This window comes from Chelmon rostratus, chromosome 24 (assembly GCF_017976325.1).
Source record: "Chelmon rostratus isolate fCheRos1 chromosome 24, fCheRos1.pri, whole genome shotgun sequence".
Lineage (NCBI taxonomy): Eukaryota > Metazoa > Chordata > Actinopteri > Chaetodontiformes > Chaetodontidae > Chelmon > Chelmon rostratus.
This window is the reverse complement of record NC_055681.1, coordinates 7445651-7468021: the sequence shown is the minus strand read 5'-3', so window position 1 is coordinate 7468021 and position 22371 is coordinate 7445651. Positions and strand designations below refer to the sequence as shown.

At 41.5% G+C, this 22371-nt stretch overlaps 1 protein-coding gene across 1 annotated transcript; it reads left to right on the top strand.

The window, feature by feature from the left end:
* Window positions 1-483: 483 nt before the first annotated feature.
* On the top strand, window positions 484-22159 carry LOC121627305 (NGFI-A-binding protein 1-like). The gene is made up of 9 exons (XM_041966148.1): window positions 484-531; window positions 5017-5324; window positions 10395-11197; window positions 11319-11452; window positions 11886-11937; window positions 13648-13767; window positions 16449-16617; window positions 18957-19103; window positions 19336-22159. The coding sequence occupies exons 3-9, from the start codon at window positions 10397-10399 to the stop codon at window positions 19410-19412; spliced, it is 1500 nt and encodes a 499-aa protein (XP_041822082.1). The 5' UTR covers window positions 484-531; window positions 5017-5324; window positions 10395-10396; the 3' UTR covers window positions 19413-22159.
* Window positions 22160-22371: the final 212 nt, after the last annotated feature.

The following is a 22371-nucleotide window of genomic DNA, read 5'->3' as shown; positions in this document are numbered from 1 at the left end:
CCCACCCCATCAACGCCCACACACACAAACACACACACACGCACACACACACACACTACAAATACTAGTTTTCTCATCATTTGGGCTTTTGAAGACACATAAAAGGAGCTGCAGCCTTGAATGTAAATTGTACTTGTTTTATTCTGTTTTTTTTTTTTTTTTTTGGCTGCTGTTTTCAGGGTGTTGGAGGTGGGGGAGGTGGGAGGTTTTTGGGAGGTGTGGAGGGTTTACAGAAGCCATTCTGGTTTCGTCCCCAGGGTGTTACACTGGTGGCGGCTGGCCTAATTCCCCAGAATAGCTCATTGATAGGGAATCGAGTGAAAGCGATCGCTTGGAGATTTGATTCTACAGCGTTTCCCAGCTCTCTGCTCGCTTTTCTGGCCTTCATCTCACATCAGATATTCAAAGTCGTGCCTGTATGTTCTCCTCCGCTTACTGTTCAGCTCAGGTCTTTGTTGCATGGATGCTGTGACCTCTGACCTCTCACCTCCTTACAGGATGTTCCTGTATGAGACACCATCAGTAACCATAGTAAGTAACATATGTACAGTCTGTCTTGTTACTTTATTAGACTGAACTGTAGTAGTGTTACTGGCAGTCGTAGAAGAAGAAGTAGTTGTAGTAGAATTAGTAGCAGTAGTATTTGGTAGTAGGAGCAGTAATGGTAGTAGGAGTGGTAGAAATAGTGGTATTAGTGGTACTTACAAGTGTTACAAGTAGTATTAACAGTATAAATATTGGTCATAGTGTTAGTACTAGTCGTGGCAGCAGTTGTATTTGTCCTAATGGCAACAGAAGTAGTCGTATATGTAGCTGAAGTAGTAGAGGCAGTGTTAGCATTAATATCGTAGTATGTATACTAGTTTTAGACATAGTTGTGGCAATGATTAGGATAATTGTTTCAGCTGTATTACATTTGATTAGATTGCAGTCAGTTGTGGAGTACCAGTAGTAGTAGTAGTAGCTGCAGTAGTGTTGGTACTTGTAAAAAACTGTGTAACAGTTTTATCAGTACTTGTAGCAGCTGTAGCAGTAATACTATAAAGCTATGACTGGTGATAAGTTGAGCTAGTAGTAGTAGTAGTATCTGAAATGTAGTAGTTAAAGCAACTCATAGTTTCAGTACTGTTGCATCCGTCAAATTAGCAGTCATAGTATTAGTTCTAGTAGTTGTAGTAGTGGTACTAGGAACTGCAGTAACAGTTATAACACCAATAGTAGTAACACTAATAGTTGTATTCATAACAGCAGCAGAGGTAATAATAATAGTAGTAGTAGTAGTAGTAGTTGTAGCAATAGTTGCAGTACTCGGAACAGTACAAACAGTTTTAGTAGCACTAATAATGGTAACCACAGAAGTTAGTAGCATTAATGCTAGTAGTATTATGGGTACAATTAACAGTAGTAGTGGAAATAGTAGTTGTAGTGGGATCAGTACAAATACTCATGTAAATAACTACTGGGGCAGCAGCTGTTTTATTATTATTAATCACAGTTTTAGTATCAGAAGTATCTTATAAGTGTGTTATATACTGAGATACATAAAGTATTGTAGTATTCTGCAGTAGTGTGGTTTATAACCACACTTGGTTATAAACATGTGGCTGCAGCCTGCAGCTGTTTCCAGATCAGCTCTCTGTCTGTCTGTCTGAGGTGAAAGTCACGTTGGGGAAACACTTTGAGCAAACCAGTAAAATTCACACACACACACACACACACACACACACACTGTACACAGGGCTTCCTGCTCGCCGCTTCCCTGCGTTGGAAACCATTTGCATGCCTCGTCACATCGCTGCTGATTGTCAAATCTCTGAATCTGAACTGACTGTTTGCACACAGGCCTGTTTCACTGACGCACTTGTGTGGCGCCCAGCTTCACACACGTGACCAATCCTGCCTGTATAGATATCAGTCAGTAATAACGATGACAAACCGATTGGACATACGTCAATATGACACTGAACCAAAATGTCTGACTGTGGGAGAAAAAACTCTTTGCAGGAAGTCCTGCTCACCACTACTTTTAGCAGTTATCAGGAATGTTTCATACAACTTTTCTAATTCTGTCTTTTCTAAAAACGACACTTCCTCTCACATTTGACTAAAACAAGGAACCTTGAGATGAGTCTGAATCACACCTGGAGTATTCAAACATACAGTTTACATGTTTTGTTTTCGCCCACAAAGCAAAAAAAAGTACCAGCTGATGTAACGTAAGACCTCCTCGCCTCTGAACATAAATTTTAATGCGTAAAAAGGCGCTCATGGCGTTTTTATCAGTCCATTTCCTGCGGAAGACCATGAGATGCAGCTGAAGGGCTGATAAGATGATCTTTGAACTTATTGTGTCGTGCATTCTGTTCCCAAAGGTCAACCAGGAACCTCCACACTCAAATACCTTCATTTTGACAAAATATGCAAATAAATAAGCATAAAAGCATAGATTGCACATAATAACATAGGATTCATAGATGAATATGACATATGGTCATACATGTATATATCTTAAAAGAGCAGACACCTTATACATGTATAATATAAACAACTTATAGATATACTGATATTAACGTGTGCATTGTATGCCTTTTACAGGCATACAATGCACATGTGTACAAATACATATGTATGCACACATTATATATAAATAAAATGTACACATGGACACATTGTACATGTAGAAAACAAATACATATAAAGGAAGCACTGCACAGACTACTACTACTACTACCACTACATACAAACAATTTATCCAGGGAAACTGTTTTGTCACTGGATTTTAAAAAGTATATTTACATATGTAAAAATATGCATCCATGCTGCGATTTTACACAAAAAAACATGCACGTGTGTGGAATATACAGTGTACTTATAAAGACAATATATACAACACAATAAGCAGAATCATCATAAATATACAGCATGCGCATATCTTACATGAAGGAAATGCACACGCGGACCCACTGTTTAGAAAATACATACATGTCACACAATTTATAGATAGAAAATATGCTACTACTCATGTTTTACATGGAGACAGTAGAATGTATGTGTAAAACCAGGCCAGTGTACACATTTTACACATGGACACAGTGAGAACACGTTGTACACAATGAATATATACAAAAAAACAGAAACACATGCACACATTTTACATGAAGGGAAAGTTCTGTGGTAACATTGTGCATACAGAAAATATATACTTTCAAAGAAAATGCATACATATGACCACAAAATATACATAAATAAAAATAAATTATGTAAAAATAAACACATGTACACAATGCTGTACATAAAATATACACTGATGAAGACAAAATATACACTAAAACAAACTGTATTGATAGAAAATGTGCTCATATTCACATTTAAGGTGTATGTGCACATCTCAAGAACAAGCATTGTTCCATTAAAACAACAGTTTCAAACCAGCTGCAGGGTTTTAAAGTGCACAGTGATCGATTCTGGTATCTATTGACTATCGGTTCGGACAATATTTACAGTTCAGGATCAAATGATGAAGTAATCTCCCAATAATAATTTAGTTTGAGAACATGAAGTGCGCAAACTGCTGTGTCTCTCTGAGCCTCTGTGGGTGTTGAACCTGCCTGTGTTTGGTATTCCGTGCAGAAAGCCTCCCACGCCCCGTGTGTCCGCCCACGCGCGGATTTGCGTCACGCAGGGAGCCGCGTGGGCGAGAGAGAGAGAGAGAGAGAGAGAGAGAGAGAGAGAGAGAGAGAGAGCTCTGTGGCAACCGCGCGGAATATCCCACTTTTTACTCTGCGGCCCGCGTGAAGCTGCGCGCGGTCAGAACGCGACGACATAGGAAGCGCCGAGAAAATAAAAGCATCTGAAATACGATTTGACATGAAAGCACAGAACAAATGGGTGTTGACAAGCAAAATAAAATAGGATATTAAATACCACAGAAGCTGGAACAGCTGCAGCACTGAAATGCTTCCTACATGTTCATGATAACAATGCAATAATATAACACCTTTCATAAATATGTACTTTTACTGTGAATACAGGATTTGTGGAGTATTGTTGTTTTACTTTTCTTTCTCTGCTGATTTGTGGTTATTTTTTCATCCCTCCTGTGAAAAACTTTTTGAGGAAAGAGTCTGTTACACACAGTGGTGGAAGGTAACTACATATATTGATTGAAGTACTGTACTTCAGTGTCATTTTGAGAAATTCGAGACTTGTACGCTATGACAGTACTTTCTGCTACTTTTTAATTCTATTCCACTACATTACAGAGGCAAACATTGTACTTTTGACAATTATCTGACAGCTATAGTAACTTTGAAGATCAAGTGTTTACATTCAAGTATGTGCTTAGTTTATGAAATATGATGCATTGCAGGTTAAATGTTATAGTTTGAACTACAGTAGAATTTATAGTTAGTTAGATAAGATCATCTTAATTTTGACCAGCTACAGCATGAAGTGCTTATGCAGTAAGTAAATAAATAATAATCCAATAATATAATGTCACACTGACATCTGTTGAATACTTTTCTTTTGATTCTTTGATGTCTTTGTACTTCTGCTTAATGATATTTTGACTTGTAATGGAAGTAAAACCAAACTAAAGACACTTCAGTGACAATTAATAGTACTTTAGGTTGAATCTGCAGGAAAGGATATGGGAGTATGAGTATGTAATTTCGATTTGAGTAAATTTAGCATTTCTACATACTGTTTCATTTTGAGGATATATTCACGCATACGACTTATGTAAACGCTCATGAACGGTGCTTTTACTTTTTCGCGCCTACCGGATGTGTGCGTGTGTGAATGTGTGTGATCGATAGTGGTGAGCAGTGCAGGGGAGTGGAGAGACGCTGGGAGAGGACTCAAACACTCACACACACTCACACACACACACTCACACATATCATACCCGCACACACACGCAACACACACTTGGAGGAAAAAAGACGCACCAAAAGACGCACGAAGGTCAGCGGTTTTTTACTGATATCCTGCGTTTTTTTCTTCTTCTCTCAGCGACAGGAGAAAGAAAAAGTTTCCAGAAAGAGAGCAAGAGGAGCGGAGTGTCGCTCGGTGTGAGCACGCAAAGACAAGCAGGCGCTCTTTTGCTTCTTCTTGTCCTGGAAATAATCTTTCAGTTCCTTCCTTTGATTTCACATTTTTGATATTACGCGCGTCGCTGTCCGGGGGGATCCCTTCTCTGCGGGCTTTCCTTTTGCACAATTGACACCCAGACTTGGTGTTGATAAACAGTCTAGAAGAAGGAGAAAGAGAGGAAGAAGAGCTGGACCAGGGCGGACCAAAGGGGGCCAAAAACTCACCAGGTAGGCTCAAATAGCCACGAATTTAATGCTGCATGTTAACTGCTGCTTTTATCCTCAATTCTTTCATGTGTTGCAAAGATAGCTAACCGGTAGCATCACCAGTTATTATAGGAATATTATTGGAAATGCTTTCGATTATCACAGACTGTCTGTAAACTCACCACAGACGCGTTAAACTCTCAACTGGAAAACTGAAAAGATACTAGAAGAGATGAAAATGCCTGATTATGGATTCATTATACACAGAGATGAGACTTTATGTGAATATTAGAGATGAAAAGCGCAGTTACAGCCACACAATGTGCATGATGAATGTGTATTATTCGTTAAAGTGTCATGAAAGGTGACTACATGATTGTAAAGCACCATAGACAAGTTACTACAGGAATATTCCAGGAGTTATCAGAGGATTGCACATTCATATACAGTATCAGAGTTTGTGTGTGGTTGTCAGCTGTGCTGCTTGGCCCATTTCTGCTATTTTTAACATTCACTCAATAATTGTAGTAAATGTGATGCTCTCAAGGACTGAGGACACCGCTCTCACACACACACGCATGAACACATGGTTCCCAGCTCATAGTGATGATAACAACATGACTGAAACTTGGAAATTCCTCCTGAATCAGAGTGAAGTTAAAGTATTCTTCACTTTGCTGATGGAGGGGCTGAGGTCACCCTGCTCTGCTGCGTGGCATTTCACCTGGAAAACTACACATCAGAATATGTGTGTGTGTGTGTGTAATCTAAGTGTGTGTTTGTGTGTGTGCCATTGGTGCCATTGTGCCAGCGCACGCCTCGCTTCTCTAGGTGAAAAGGCGAACTCGCTAAACTCGCTTTGTGAAGCAGGACCTCAATTAGAGCCAGCCATTCACAGCCGCATATTACACACACACACACACACACACATACACACACACACACACTCACGTCTGCTGTGATGAAACTGGAGTAAGATGGCAGGCTGTTAGATGGCAGTCTGAGAGTGTTTGTGCAGACGGCTGTTGAACCAACACACTGGCGATCAGCATTATGAAGCTATTTTGTCAGTGAAGTCAAAGAATCCAGTTTCTATAAGTAGAAACACAGTGTGGTACTTTTATTGCTGCAGCCACCGGCATCATTTTATTCTCCAGACGGAGGTTTGTCCCTGCAGCTGATGGACACTTTACCTGCTGCATGCGCTGCAGCTAAATATAGTCCACACTTTATTGTGAAAAACCAGCAGAAAACACCTTCAGTGACCAAGTGGAAGTGTCTTAGTTCTATTTATGGCTACAGCTAACAAGCTCTGTCTTTGTTTGGTTCATGAATTGTCAGAAAATACAGAAAAATGCTCTCCAAGAGGTGACACACTTCTTCATCTAACAGTCCAAAACTCAGAGATGTGCAGCTTACTGTCGTATGTGTCAGACAGAAGCATCAAATCCTCATTTTTAAGGAGCCAGAAACAGAGAATGTTTGGCATTTTTGCCGGAAAAGGGACTAAAACGATGACTCCATCATCAGAGTAGGTGCATTTGAGTAGCAGCAGGTAAGCTCCCTGCACACTGTGCAGTGACAGTAATCTTGCAGGTTCGTGCTGTGCGAAATGGCTCTAATGACATCTTTGTCGGTCTGTGCAATATGAGTTTTAGGGCAGATCACATTGTGCCAGAAATGGCTATAAATCTCAAATCCTCAAGAATTCAAACAATCAAACAGCATTTTATCCGAGGAGGCTTTTTTTTTTTTTGTTTGACTTAAACGAAAATCACGCCCTCTTTACGCAGCTATTAGCCAATAGCTTGTGGAGGTGTGACAGGTGTAGTTTTCATTCTTCACACTAGGTCAACCACTGCTGTAACGCTCATATTTTTGCTCAGATCATGATACAAATCTTCATCTTGTCCAGTATATCTTGCGTCTTCTCATGTTGTGCTTTCATTGGCTGGTTTGGAGACGAGGCTCGTTGCTGCAGTCACATTTTGAGAACTTGGTCCGAAATTTCCACCGCTGTCAAAACTTAGATGCTGAGTCGATATTAACATCTGTGGCTTTTCATGTTATTTCCAGAATGCTGTGTATGATGGCTGCTGACTTATTGAATAAAACTAAATGTAAGTTCTGTTCCAGTCCCACTTTCAGCTGTTGCCACATTAGTCCCAAACAGGCTGAACTTTGATGAATGACCTTTCATCATGAATCACGTGATAACCTGAATGGTCATGTTTTCCAGTTGTTTTGGTTGGTTGTTGCATCGGGATGCTCATGATGAGCTTCCTCTCCTGCGTGATGCTGTGTTCCCACAGTGATTGTGCTGTGTCACTACTTTCTTGTACTCTGACTTTGCGTTCGAGGCCACGCTTGTGTTGACGCAGGCGATGCAGATGGAAAGTTGTTCTCAGGAAATAACGATTGCGCGTCTTGAGCTTCATCTTTTTGATTTGGATCTGAATCTTCTCACGAATGCTAACATCCCAAACTTTGCCCAGATGTCTCGTTGGAATTATTTTTCACCTTTTACTCATTTTGAATGAGAGCTTTAATTACCCTGAGCACCTCAAATGTTGTCCCAATGCTGAAAACACACCACGTTCATTTTAAGACAGAAAATAAGGTTGATATTTCAGAAACAGCATTTTATGTTTAGGAACATTAAGAAATGGACTGATTAAATTCAATAAGCTTCCGTCTTTGTTCCACACGTGTTTTCCAGATTTGCAAAGTGACTGTTTGTTCAGTTGCGAATTTATTTCCTGTTCTTGTGTCATGTTGCTATATTTCTGTTTTGAGCAGCATTTCTCACAAGGCCCGAGAGTTTAAAAGTCAGCAGCTCAACAGAGAGGTCGAACATTGGAGACGTTTTTAAACAGCAAAGATTAAAGCTAAAAAGCTAGAAAGACGACATCTGAGACGAGCGTCGGGTAATATTATGGATGTGGGAGAAAGTTATGAAGTTGTACAATCGGCTGGAGAAAAACCTCAGAAGAGCTGCTGCTTTTTGAATGCTAAACCGACACTGTTCAGTGTGACTGAGAACTTTACGAAATGGATCAACTGACGCATCACAATAACCTGTTTCAGCTACTTTTTGTTGCTAGTCTGGTTTATAGACATTAAGGGGATCAGCTGCTTGCAGGCTGTGAATTAGCAAAAGCTCTGTTAGCAGCAGCAGCAGCAGTATTTGTGCTTCCAAACAATAAGAAACAAAACTGGAGGTATAGATGGTCGACATGTAGATGATCATTTTGGCGGCCGTCTTCTCTCTGGCAGCGTTCGTCTTTGTCGTTTTCCCGACTCAGTCAGGCTGAGTCGAGGCCTGCCTGGCTCCCAGGGCTGAGGCTCTCTGGGCCTATTCTGGGCGAGGCGAGCCCACCACCTACACATCCTGCAGGGGTGGAGAGAGGCATGTGGTCCTCCCAGCAACCCGGGCCTGCTGACTGCCACTCCTCTGTCAGCAAGGCCTCCGCAGGGCCTCACATGCACATAGGAAGAGTCAGAAACAAGCCTCTTTCAGACCTCCACTAGCATTTTCTCAAATTCAAGGTGGCAAGTGACACGTATTTGGCACAGTTCTGAGTGTTTCTCTGCTTTGTAAGGCTTGAGATCGGAGGCAGGGTGAATGACAGTGTCGCTTTCGAAGATAAATACTAATCTGACGAGCTGACAGGGCAGCAAACAGCCAAACACACATCCAGAAAGGGTTTATTCACAGGGTTCTGCAAATGTGGAATCTGCCCTGATGCATGAAGAGCTAAAATAGTGGCAGTAGATGAAAAAAAGCAGACTTTCAGCATTTTAGCATCATCTGCATTCATGCAGAATGTGGCACTAAACTACTGCTAACATCCTTGATCATCAATGCAAGTGTGATAAATACAACCCTGTAAAAGGCTTTGTAGTCTTTCACCCATGCACCTACAGTGTCTTTTTGTGACATACAACAGGAATATTCTCAAGTTCAAACACCTGAAAAGATGTCATTTACTAAACAGGGCTCAAGGGGAAACCTTGAAAATCCTACCAGTATCATGGATTCTAAAAATATAAGGCACTCGTGGCGTTCTTGATGGAAAAGTCGCCAAATTTAACCTTCTCACACACCTGCTGAGGCCTGATAAACTGCACTCATGCACCTGCCAAGAATAACATGTACAGTCCAAATATAAGTCTTTTACAGTTTTCATAGAAACGTGTCTCAATTTCAGTTTACAGTGGTTATTTAGGTGCGGAACATGAAACATGGCAACATCCAATAAAGAGAGTGGAGAAAGAATCAAGGTCAATTTTCGAGCTTTACACTGTATCTTTGCATCCAAACTTAAAACTTTGAATTTTTGTTGTCAAACTATCTCCAAGGCCAAAAACTTGCTTTCTTTGCTTTAGTTGCTGCTAATTAACAATCCAGGAAAAAAAAGAGTGCAGAGTGTTTGTCTAGAGCAGTGTGACAAAAAAAGCTCATCGTCTGAGTTAATGCCCTTGTTTCTCTGCCTGTCTGACTTATCTTTAAAGGACAAACTTGGTTTTGTCGCCATTTGGCGCTCAGCAGGGGGATTTCAGGCCATCCAGTTCATAAATGACTTATCTGACATTTCCACATCTGCAATTATTTGAAGGACTGGACGAGTTCCTCAGCTTTAAAAAAAAAGATGGATTTTTTTAATGCTTATTTGCTTTCTGGCCAAAAGTTAGATGATAAGCAGTTGGTTAGCTTAGCTTGGCACAAAGACTCGACAGCTAGCCTGGTTCTGTATGAAGGCAACAAAATCCACCTAGTCTGGCTCATAGGCTCCGGTAAAGCTGCAACTTGTCATTTTTATGCTTCTGATTAAACAAAAAAAGATATAATGTGTTAATAAGTGGGCTTTAGTGGTCCTAGTAGGTGGATTTTGTTGTCTTTGTACAGAGTTATGCTAACTCTTTCCCCCTGTTTCCAGTCTCTGCTAAGCTAAGCTAAGTGGCTGCTGGTTCCAGCTTTAGAGTGGTACTGATCTTCTCATTGAACCCTTTAAGTTAGTCCTTTAAATAGTAAACTTGTTTGGCTCACGTTTCCTATCATCTAAGGTCAGATTGTGCGTCTTCCCTCAGGTATGGCGGCGGTGTTGCCAAGAACCCTGGGTGAGCTGCAGCTCTACCGAATTCTGCAGCGGGCGAACCTGCTCTACTACTACGAGGCCTTCATCCAGCAGGGCGGTGACGACGTGCAGCAGCTGTGCGAGGCCGGGGAGGAGGAGTTCCTGGAGATCATGGCCCTCGTTGGCATGGCCAGCAAGCCGCTCCACGTGCGCCGCCTGCAGAAGGCACTGCGGGACTGGGTCACCAACCCGGCCATCTTCAACCAGCCGCTCACATCGCTGCCCGTCTGCAGCATCCCGGTCTACAAGCTGCCTGAGGGCTCGCCCACGTTGCTCAGCGGACAGGACCGAGCCAACACCGCCAGCGTCAAGATGCCCAAAGCCGTCGCAGCCGCCTGCTCCGACCCAGGGAAGCTGGACGTGGCACGGGACAAAGTGTCAGCCGGGTCACCCCTGCAGGGCAGCAGCGAGGCACGATTCTGGTCGGGCCACAGCAACGACAGTGAGCACAGCCTGTCGCCGTCGGACCTCGGCTCCCCGTCCTCACCGAGGGACGCTTTAGAGGCTCTTGACGCCGCGGCCGTCCAGTCAGTCCTGGAGTGCGTGGACAGGATGGCACCTGGACTTCCTAAGACAGACCTAGCTGAGGTCAAAGAGCAGCTGAAGAACAACAAGAAACTGGCAAAGATGATCGGACACATCTTTGAAATGAGCGACGATGACCCGCGGAGGGAAGAGGAGATTCGTAAATACAGCGCCATCTATGGACGCTTTGACTCCAAGAGGAGGGACGGCAAACACCTGACGCTGCATGAGGTTCACTTCCTGCTGAAATTTAAGCTTGATAATAGAATTTGTCCTTAAATTCCCGCCTCCTTTCGGCTTGCTTGTCTGTGTTTTTCCGAAACTAACCTGACTCACTGTGTGCGATGTGTAGCTGACGGTGAACGAGGCGGCGGCCCAGCTCTGCATGAGGGACATGGCTCTGCTGACTCGTCGAGACGAGCTGTTCGGACTCGCCCGCCAGATTTCCAGAGAGGTCACCTACAAATACACCTACCGCACCAGCAAGTAAGAGCTTAAACTGAGTCTGCCATTGTTTTATCTTAATGCTTAGATTAGATTTTATGTTTTTGTGCGTGTTGAGCAACGATAGTGCAAGAAATGTTTCTAGCTGTCGAGTTGCAGCGCTGACTCGACATTTCTGGATGAGCATCTTTCTGTCTTCCTGTGAAATGAGTGATCCAAACGTTTGTGACAGTCAGCTCTTACTTTGAAGTAACATTCGTGTCTCCTCACCTTTTCAAATCAAGCGTGAGAATGAAATGCACGCCACTTCCTTATGAGTGAGGATGTGCCGTCCATTCATCTCGGCATTCATGCTGTTTGTACTTGCCACCACTGAAAAAAGCTTGACGAGCCGACCCCAGCTGACAGGAAGTGGTTTTGAATACAACCCTTGAATATGAAGTCCTGAAGTGTGTTTGCTGATGTTTGTCTGCAGGTCTCGCTGTGGAGACAGAGACGAGCCATCCCCTAAAAGGATTAAGACAGAGGTGAGTGAAGCATCGCTGCCGTCCACTCACAACTGTGCACTGGGAATATTTGTGGTTATTAAACATTAGAATTTCTCCATTTGATTAATTTGCAGATATTTTGAGAATCAATGAAACATTCGAATCCTGCTCCACTTTCTCTTTGCTATCCATCAATATGAGTTTAACACCTAAACACCGATCACACCCCAGAATGCAAATTACACAAGTGTGATGTGGAGACTTGAAGCACAATCATAGATTTAGTTTTTGTCGGAATTTTAAGACTTTTTAACTGCTTTATTTTGTGAAAACAGCACATTAATTATGATCCCAACCAGACAATTTTGACTTGTCTAAAAGGGGATCATAAAGGGAGTCAGAAATGCCAACATTCGTTGATTACACAAAACAAGCAAAAATCAAAATCGCCACATTAGTTGATAATAAAAATAGCCGCAGCCTGAAAAGTGAGTTTCTGTAGTTTCAGCTAGAAGCCACTTCTTCTGCTGCCTCTTTTAAACAAACCAGAACAGTAAAATGCATCACTTCCTGTATAAAAGAGTTTCCACACAGTGAGCATTCGGCAAATGGGAAAGATTCTCTGCACTCGATCTGCGTCAGTCACTGAAAATATGATGGACGATCACTTCAATATCGACATGCTTTCGCTTTTGACCTCTTTGCTTTTGGTTGCTTGTGATAAATATTGTTGAACATAGAGCTGAAGCTCACTCATTGGTCCATTCTCCATATTTAAAATGCTTCCGATGTAAAGACGCAAACTCGGCAGCTCCTCTGTGGGCAGTTATCAGACACAGAACGGACACAGCAGCAACAGCCTTGAACAGAGTACAAAGCGATCTCTCAGTGTTCATCTGCTGACACACTTGGCTGGGAGATTTCTTTGAGCTCTGAATGGAGCCTCTCAGTTTGTAAACCAATGATTGAAAACATGTGGTGGCTGCAAACTCTGCCGGGATTTCAACCAAGACGAAGAGTCGCAGATGAATCGGCACCTGCTCACAAAAAACTACTCCCGAAGGAGGGGAATTCCTGCCAAATTCACTTTCAGGCCGCTGTTGTGCAGAAACAGAAAAACTCCCAAAAATTCCACTTTGTTTTGTCAGTTGTTCTGTTATCAAAGGAAATGCAAATAATCTAGATGTTTACAAGAAATAAGAGCAATGAGACAAATAATAAGTTTCCTGATCTCACCCTATTGATGCTATAATAATACATTTTTAAATACATAACCTTTATTTATTTAATACTTTTTGAAAATAGTAGTCAAAAGGAGGGTGTTCAAATATTTAGATCATGATAAGTAGATATAAAACTATAATAATATGCAAAATGACAATAATAATGAAAGCAACCATCGCTATAGTTTTCACATTTTTCCTTTCACATTTTATAAATTCATTTAACTGTGTCTTCTTGACAATGTCAAAGTTTTTTGGATCATTTTAAGAATGCAGACTAATATTTGAGTACTTTTTAATAATTGTTGATAGTGAACTCCTCCTGTCCTTTAACTTCCAATCTTTCCAGTGCAGTGGACTTGTCTTCAGTGGAATAGGAATAGCCCTCAAATCTGACCTGCAATCTGCTGTTCTTCTGAATCTCTTTTAGAGTTGTTCCATAAGGGGAAAATGTTTAATTTCACTTGAAATTATGAACAGAAATGACAGAAATAAGGCTCACATTGGCTCTTTTCTGCTCCTGCAGGAGAACTTCTTCGACATCCAGGAGGCGCTGCAGGCCATCCACATGAGGCAGGAGATGCTGAGGGAGCAGCTGGCCTGCGCCAAGTCGAAAGGAGAAGAAACCGTCGGACGAAACCTGCAGGTGGGCAGACAAGTGCGATGAAATTCATGTTGCTGTTTGATTTTGTTACGACTCCCCCGAAATCCCAAACCCACAGCTGTGTTTCTGAACATTAACGGTGAGATGGGAGGACGTTCAGGGACGCCGGGGGCGCAGTAACAAAATGAGGGAGTGAAACACAAGCATTTCTAATTGTCGTAAATGTTGAATTTATTGACGGACGGATTATCTTTTACAAGCTCCAATAAAAATCTACTAGAGTGAACAGCAACAGACACATAGCTGACAAATAGACTGATCAATAAATGGACAATTAACACCTCAAATAAACTGCAAAACTGCCCAATAGAAATTATTTTTCTAATAAGACTCAAACCAACAGTGTTTTGTGCGTATTACAACCAGAGAGGTCTTCTTCTTCTGTGCCATTTTAACACATCAATGAGCCACTCTGTTTCACTGGCTGACATGTTCCTTCATTACCATGAACACACACTGTTATTTATTCAGTCTCAGGTCCACATACGCTGTCCTGCTGCCACAAACACTCACGAGAGCACCAAAAGTGGATTAATCTGCCGCTGAAAATAGTCCCCAACAAATGCACTGTTCCTTCTGTTGGTTTGAACAGCTGTTTAGGAAATTACTGAGTCTTTTTTAAAAAATCAAACTGGATATTTTTTAGGTGTTTCTGAATATTTACATCTCCAGAGGGAACCAATGGGTTTGGAGACCCACAGACAGGAAGTCAGACAAAATTGAGAGATGGACCAACAAGTTGTTGGTTTGCAGTGTTAAGCGATCCCTCTTGCCTAACTTTCCACCAAATCCTATTGAAATTTGTTGCTTTTTAAAGATCCTGCTAGCTGAAAATAAAACTTTCTTTGTCGTCGGAGATAAACGAGAGGGTAAACACAAGTTGACAAACTAAAGGAAGTGAGCTCAAGAGTCACTTACTAGCTTTTTCCAGAGCCTTCAAATGCATCTCTAGGCCTTCATCAATGAAAAGACTTCCTCTATTTGACTGTTTAATTAATTAACTGATTACATTTCACACTCAGTTTTTTAAAATGCAAAAAAAACTTTGCTTTATTCTGCTTTACTGTCAAAAAAAGGGAAGATATTAAGGGATGGGACAGTGTGCGGTTGAAAACAACCAGATATGAAAATGAGGAAATATTAAAATGAGACATGAACACACAGTGTCTCTGTAATGCTGAAACAAATGTACCTCAGCTGTCAGGTTGAAACGATTCTCACCACCAGATATGGCGACAGACTTCCATGTCAGCAGATGTTTGTGGTAGCAGGATCCAGTTTGATCCCAGTAATGTTCTTTATTGGTTTCCAGTGCCTCTGCTGCTGTGGCTTGTTCCTAATTAGAGCCAGAGTGTGGGAGGAGAGCTTTATGATAACTAATTACGCAGGAAACATGTGAAGCGTGTGTGTGTTTGTGGAAAGCACATGCTCCTTCATGTATAGTTGTGTATATGCTGGTTTATCAGCTGTTTGGGTGGCTGCAGTTACACTTGTCATTTTGATGTGATTCCTCAGAAATCGCATTCAGAGGAAGACGAGATTTCATGGCTGCATTCACACCGCAGGCCGTCTGAACCGCCACTCATATCAGACGTTTCCCTGTGTGAGGATGGAAGCACAGCCCATAATAGAGTGAGCTGACAGTGATGTGCAGACTGACAATAAAGAGATATCACTGCTGTTTTCATTTCTATAAATCTGAGGTGTCAACTGTTTGTCAGTCTTGACTTCATTTGTCCTCCATGTTAACTCTGCCTGGAGATGGAATTAGACTTCTCCAGGCTGCATGCGCACATGTTTTCTTGTGCATTTCTTTTATACCTGTAAGGATTCTGTCCACCAGAAAGCAGCGTCGCATTTAACAGACTAATTTAACAAAGAAACAGAGATGCAACCAGACGTTAAAGAATGTGTATTTATCAACTCAAACAGCAGGGACAGCGACAAGATGGACAAAAAGTATTTCCCTGTGATCTGCTAGTAGACCACTTTTGGCAAAGCTGTGCTGAAATAAACAGGACCTAGGATCAACCAATCAGCTTGCATAGTGCGTGGTTAACCATAACAACTGTCTCGGCATACATTTGCAAAGTTTTGGAAGCGTGACGTTTGTTTACTGTCCTTTTTCTGTTGTGGGACAGTTGTGTTGTTGCAAATGTCAGATCCAGTTTGGTTCCCCAGTCCTCAACAAGGCCCGCCCTCCGAAAAGTGCAGTGCCGGAGTGAATCCTGTTGACTTTCTATGAGCAATGCAACAGATCAGCATGTTCTGTGGATGCTTTTGGCCCGATAATCACTCTGAACTGTCATTTCACTGCCACTTTCTGAAAAAAATCAGGTATGTGGGCGATGAGTCAGAGGAAACCAAATTTTAAAGGAATCCTTCCTGTAAGTGTGCCTACATACAGTATCAAATAATTACTGGATCTTTTTTTAACTCTGAAATATCAGCATCATGCTCAAAAATCCAGCCTGGGTTGTTCTAGAACACTCTCATCATTTTTGTTTGTTGTCGTCAAAGCTCTATGCGTAGATATTACACCAGGTACAGAAGTCAGCTGTTTTAGCTCTTTTACTTCCTCTGCACTACTTTCTTGACTTGTTCATTTTTCTGTTCATATATTTGCTCCTTAAATTCTCCTTACAAATTGTTTGTGCCATCAGATGCAGCTGGAGCGTCTGCTGGCCAGGCAGATGGAGATCCTCCAGGATGCCGCCGTACAAGAGCGACTGCAGGCTCTGGACTGGAGGATCCCCCCAGCTGCCTTAAAGTACCTCAATGACGCCCAGAACACCAACGGAGCTGCCACTGACGCCAGCAGAGACAACCAAGGTATGTTTTTGAACAATAATACCATCATGATATCGTCCTTTTGGGAGGGACATTACTCTTTCAAAAAGTGATCACACAGAAACAAATCGGCATGGATCAGGTTGCCATGGCCGCACACAAACCATACAGAGTGGGAGCTTCTCAGAGTTCAACAAAAAAACAGCAATTTTGATCATCAATTAATAGTTCACATTATTTGTCAAGCAAACAGTCTCTGTTCCAGCTGCACAAATGTGAGGATGTGCTGCTTTTCTCAGTTTTACATCAGTATAAATTTAAAGGTCCGGCTTGTAGGATTTAGTGGCATCTAGAGGTGAGGTTGCAGATTGCAACCAGCTGAATATCCTTCACCTCACCTGCCCTTTCCAAGTGTGTAGGAGGGCCGGTGCGGAAAATGTGAAAGGCACTCTCTGGAGGCTTTGGCTTGTCTGGCTTGTCCAGATTTAGTTGGTGAGCCGAGTTGCAATTGGCTCACTGCTGCCCCTGATGTCCAATCAAAAGAAAACACCCAGTTGTGGGTGCAGTCTCCAGCCAAATGTTGCCCATTGTTGGCTTTAAGCTCAAAGGAAACAGACTGAATCGGAGCCTAATAGGACTTGATCTTTTTTGGAGTGCGGCAGGTTAATTTGAAGAGAAGATTCATTTCATGTCGTAAATGCCACAGGATGTGTGCGCGGCTGCGTGGATGGAAACAACACCTATAGGTACTGATTTTCCACACCCAGTTGTGGCAGCTGTCACCTTTTTTTTATCTCCGTTTTTTCAGCTCTGACTTCTCAAACACAGAGGGAGGAAGAACATCATTATTCAGGATCTTACTTCTCCTCAGGGCCTCATCTCATTTTCATCCCTTTCCTCCCTCACCCACTCCCGACAGCTCATTATATCACTGTTCCCACAAATCCCACAATGCACCTGTAATTATCACGCCCACGCCTGTTTACCTCCAGCCAGTTGCCTGGAGGGGGGCGTCTCTCTCTCTCTTTCTTTCTCTCTCTCTCTGTCTACCTCTCTCTCTCCTCCCCCTCCTCTTTGCTTTCCTTCCTCCTTTTCTTCATCTTGTCCCTTTTCTTTCTTCCTCTCTGTCACTTGTCACTTCTTTTCTTCTCCTTCTTATCCTCTTCCTGTTTCAACCTCTCTCCCATACCACTGTTTTTTAAAATCTTTTTATTGTTTTTTTTTTTTTTTTTACCTCCCTGTGCAAACTGTATCTCTTTCTTAACCTTCATTTTCCATGTTTTTCCTGTATGTCTTGTATTTTTTGTATCCTCTCCTCCTGGCCAACCGGAACAGCTTGACTGGAGAACTAAAATTGGCTCGATGTTACATCAAAGTAGCCAAAACCTGCTTGATTAAATGTATTTTTGGTGAAAATTGCGAAAGATTAATAATTTAGAATTGTGTTTTTTATCCACCACCAGTACATCTCAGCATGTTTTGCAATGTCAACTATGTAGAGCTGCAACAATTAGTTTATTAATTGAAAAGAAAATTCATTGCCAGCCATTTTGATCATCAATTAATCGTTTTAGTCACTTATTCCATCTTAAAAAACTGAGAGGATTTGATGCTCTTTCTGTCATATGTGACAGTAAACTGTATATATTTAGGTTTTAGTTAAGTAAATCAAGCAATTTAAACACATCACCTTAAGCTGTTAGACATTAGTGGCATTTTTCAAACAATGAAACCGTTTAGTTACAAAAGTAATCGGCAGATTAATCACTGATGAACTTATCAGTTGCAGCAAAAAATAGAAACCTGCATCATGTTTGAATCATGTATACAGGGATGTAAATAACAAGCTTTCCCATGTTCCATATAAACATCAAGTCCTGAATGTAATCGACACCAAGACAAGGCTCCTTTACAGATAATAATACACTCATTATGAGTGTGCATGCAAATCAAATAATCTGTAAAATAAACAATAACTATGTCAATATTGAGCATAGAAGAGTCTAGCAGTATAGATAATAATGTAAAATCTTCCCCCTCTTTCTCGCTCTCTCCGACTTTCTTGCTCTCAAAGGGAATGAAAGGCAAACACAAGGGATCTGTATCTTAACGCACACAAACACAGGCTCTGTTACCACAGGGAATATCCAGCATGTGAAACGAAGCCAGTGTTAGAACATCTTGGCTGCTGCGTCCTTTGGATTCTCTTCAGTCTCATTCTGCCTGATAATAAATATAGTTTGATTTTACATTTATTTATCACATTATCATCATCGGTGAGGACCACCCTGCAGGAAAAGCTTCTCAGCAAAATGAGAATCATTTTGTTTTTCTGTCTGTGTGTTCAATGACAATAAAGAAATCTTGTGTCTGCCCTCCAGATGAGAGACCAATCAACTTGCGGGTGGTTAGTCAGAACATGCAGGAAGGTGACCTCCCATTGGGCAAACAGCTGGCCAATGAACTGAAGCGCCATCACAACCACAACAATAACAACAACACAGACGAGACCAAAACACCAGCAACAGGTTAGTGATATTAGACATCCAGCTGGAGCTATTATTCAGTGGACAAGTAGGCAGAGTGTTGCATGCCTTGCCTCAAGGACATTTTGGGCAAAAGAGTAAGTTGAGGTACATAAAATCTGAGAATTCACTGCATTAAATTTGCCTTACAGTTATGAGTCTGTACAAGCATTTATGCTTCACTATAAACTTATTTGCTGATGATTCCATCATCTATCTTTGTGTTCCACTTCAGAAAATGGAACGTCACAGCGAGCGTCCAGCAACACAGAGAAGAAGACCATCAAGTCAGAGCCGGAAGACTCCACATAGTGCCTCCTGCCTCCCGCCTCCCACTACCCCTGCCCCTCCACCCCATGTACCCACCCTCAATTCATTCTACTCACACTTGACAGTATGCAGTTATTACCCATCAATAGATACTAAGCAAGCACAGCCACAGTAGAGCCTTAACAACCAATGTTGCCTCATGAATAGCATTTATTTTTCTTTGATTTTGTCTTTTTATTTTAGTTTATTTTTTGGGTTTTTTTTTGGGGGGGGGGGGTTGTTTGTTTAAAATGTATTTGCCAAAGCACCTAGAGAGCATGTTGAGAAGCCCTTCAATGCTCTACAGGTCTTTGTTGATTAATTGTACACGTTAGATGTACTTGTAATTTAAGAGTGATCCGTTGTAGACATTTGTATACTCTTTACCTCTGCCCGGGTGGTATTTTTGTTGCTTTCTTTGGACAGGCTGTGATGCTGGGGCTGAGTCTTTACTCAAGCGTAGATTCAGAAATGAAACAAAAGCAGAAATGTTGGCTGCATTGCTGCATGTCCACTCATTGGCGGGTTTCGCATCTCAGTAACATTTTTTAACAATATAGCTAGTGTTTTTAAAACTGCCAATATTCAACCAACGATTTAAAATTCCAAAATATTTCAGGGATTCAGTGTTTCTCCTTCAGATTTTTAGCAACACTAGTGGTGGTGCTCTGGCAATGCTCCACTTTGGTCAAGACTTAAATATCTTGGGTGGATTACCATTAAGTTTGGTACGGACATTCATCAAGACTTGATGATCCCTTTACTTTTGATTAAGCACCACCTGCAGGTCAACATCATCAAGTCAAAACATAATTGTCCACTACGTTTTGTTTTTGAAATACCTGCACAACAACTGACATGCCCAGTTCACAGTGTATGGTGCTAATTAGCAATTGTTTGCTAAGCTGGTGACCATGACAAACACTACTCGCTAAACATTAGCATTTAGATTGAAAGCCATTCAAGCCATCAACACAATAATGGTAGACATGCAAAATGTTACCTAATTTTGAGATTTATTTCTAGGAACATAATTGTCTGTGGGCTGCAGTGGCTGGTATGCAAACATTCGCAATCCATTTTCAGAACTTTACAAGGAAATGAGGAAATCTTCGCCCTAGGTCTTCTGAGCCTCCGCCATTCTCCCAAATCTAACTTTGGTGTCCAAATGTAAAAGTGTAAAAGTACTGTAGGGAGATTGAGTTGGGATTCAGCCCCTGTTGCAGGTTAGTTTTTTGTCGTTCACTTCAAATGGGAAAACGGGAGAGATGGGATTAATCCGTCTTTCCTCACTCTTGTTTTGTGTATATTTATGGGAGGTAATATAAGAAGAGGATGTATAGGAACTGTTGTGGAATAACAGCAGGGGACCTCTGTCATTCGTCTTGGCAGGATGGCTGGGCTGGCATGCCGGAGGCCGAGCTAATTGGTTCATTTCACTTTGTAATTTAGCAAAACACTGCTGTTGAGCTGAAACCACGCATCTGCAAACAGGGAGTATTTCAGGAATAAAGCCTGGGTATTTTTTAGAAATGATCCAACAAGTTTTCAGAGGGCCCCACAGGTCGTAAAATCCACTCAACACGCAAGTGTTCGACTGAAACGGAGTCAAATATTAAAGATTGCAGGTATGTGGTTTTTCATCAGCAGAAGCAAAAAGCAAAATTCACGTTTATTGCTGTTCTTCGCAGAGCAGCAGCCTGGGGGTCTGTAAATAGTACCAAGATAACAAATAGTGCTAGCCTAATCTCTCAACCAGGGTTTTCCTTTGTCAAGTGTAACTTTGCTGTAGATTTTTGGTGTCGATACAGTGTTTATGTATGTAGAGCAAAAACAAAAAAGAAAACTTAAGTGTCATTGAGGAAAAAAATACAACAGTGTGAAAGTGGTATATAAAAACATGCTTTACATGATGATAATGTTGATTAGCCTTAGCTCTTAACAGTGTTTAATCCACCTGTGATGGCCATCAGTGCATATTTCAAAGATGTGTTTTTGCTGTTTAGAGGTAAATACATAACAAATAAGTGTTCACTGTGTTTTTATGTGTTTGCCACACTGTGTAAATACGTCTGTTTGGTCCAAAATGATAACAATGTCCAGACAATTTGGTCTAACTCTCCTTTCCCCCAACTCCCTACAGATAGTTTAGTCTCACTCAGCGTATTGACAGACCAATGCAATATTTATGTAAGTAATAAGTCTATTTGCATACTATATGGATCCATCATTTTGTTGTGTGCCCAGTAACTGTGTGTCTGTCATGAACTTCAGGGTGGGGAACTCACCTGCAACTTGGAAATGTTTGTGTTGTCTCCCTTTCGGTGCGCAGGGCACTGTGTTTGTATTTAAAGACATTGTGTTCTTTTCACGAGGTTTCATTGTTTTGTTTCGAGCAGCCACTATGGCGAGAAACTAGCGTGAATTCTGAGTCGTGATCTGTTGTAAAAATCTAGTCGGCGAAAGCTGAACTAGCTGGTGAATTCTGGGAGATAAAGCCATCATGGCTCGGGGACAAGAAACCTGTAGTTTCCAGCCGGATTGGCTCAAACACTGGCCTAGTTAGCGTGACTGTTGTACGATGTTTCAGAGACTAGCGCATGTCTGACCTGCCGTCTCACTGATCACTGTTCTCCACACTGTTTATTGTAAAGTGATAGATTAGGCTTCACCTAGTTATGCACCTGTTTTTTAAACACTAATATATTTTATTTGTTATACAGCACATAAACATTAAACTTTATTTTTTTGAACTCTATTGTGAGGTGCGTTCTGTGATCACTGTCCTCTAAATCCAGTTCAAAACCTGTGGTTTGTTTGTGGTTCACCATGTAATGGCAGGATTGTTTACCAAAATCATCTCTAAATCAGCTAAAATCATCCACACTAATATTTAAAGTCAAAAATGTTGAAACTGTATAAAGCAAAATGGTGATCATTTTATTTCCGAATGTTCAAAACA

Excerpts from the sequence above, each read along its gene's own strand:
- LOC121627305 (XM_041966148.1), top strand. The coding sequence starts at position 10,397 with ATGGCGGCGGTGTTGCCAAGAACCCTGGGTGAGCTGCAGCTCTACCGA. Across the intron at positions 11,198-11,318 it reads AACACCTGACGCTGCATGAG|CTGACGGTGAACGAGGCGGC; the intron begins GTTCACTTCCTG and ends TGCGATGTGTAG. Across the intron at positions 13,768-16,448 it reads CCGTCGGACGAAACCTGCAG|ATGCAGCTGGAGCGTCTGCT; the intron begins GTGGGCAGACAA and ends TTGTGCCATCAG.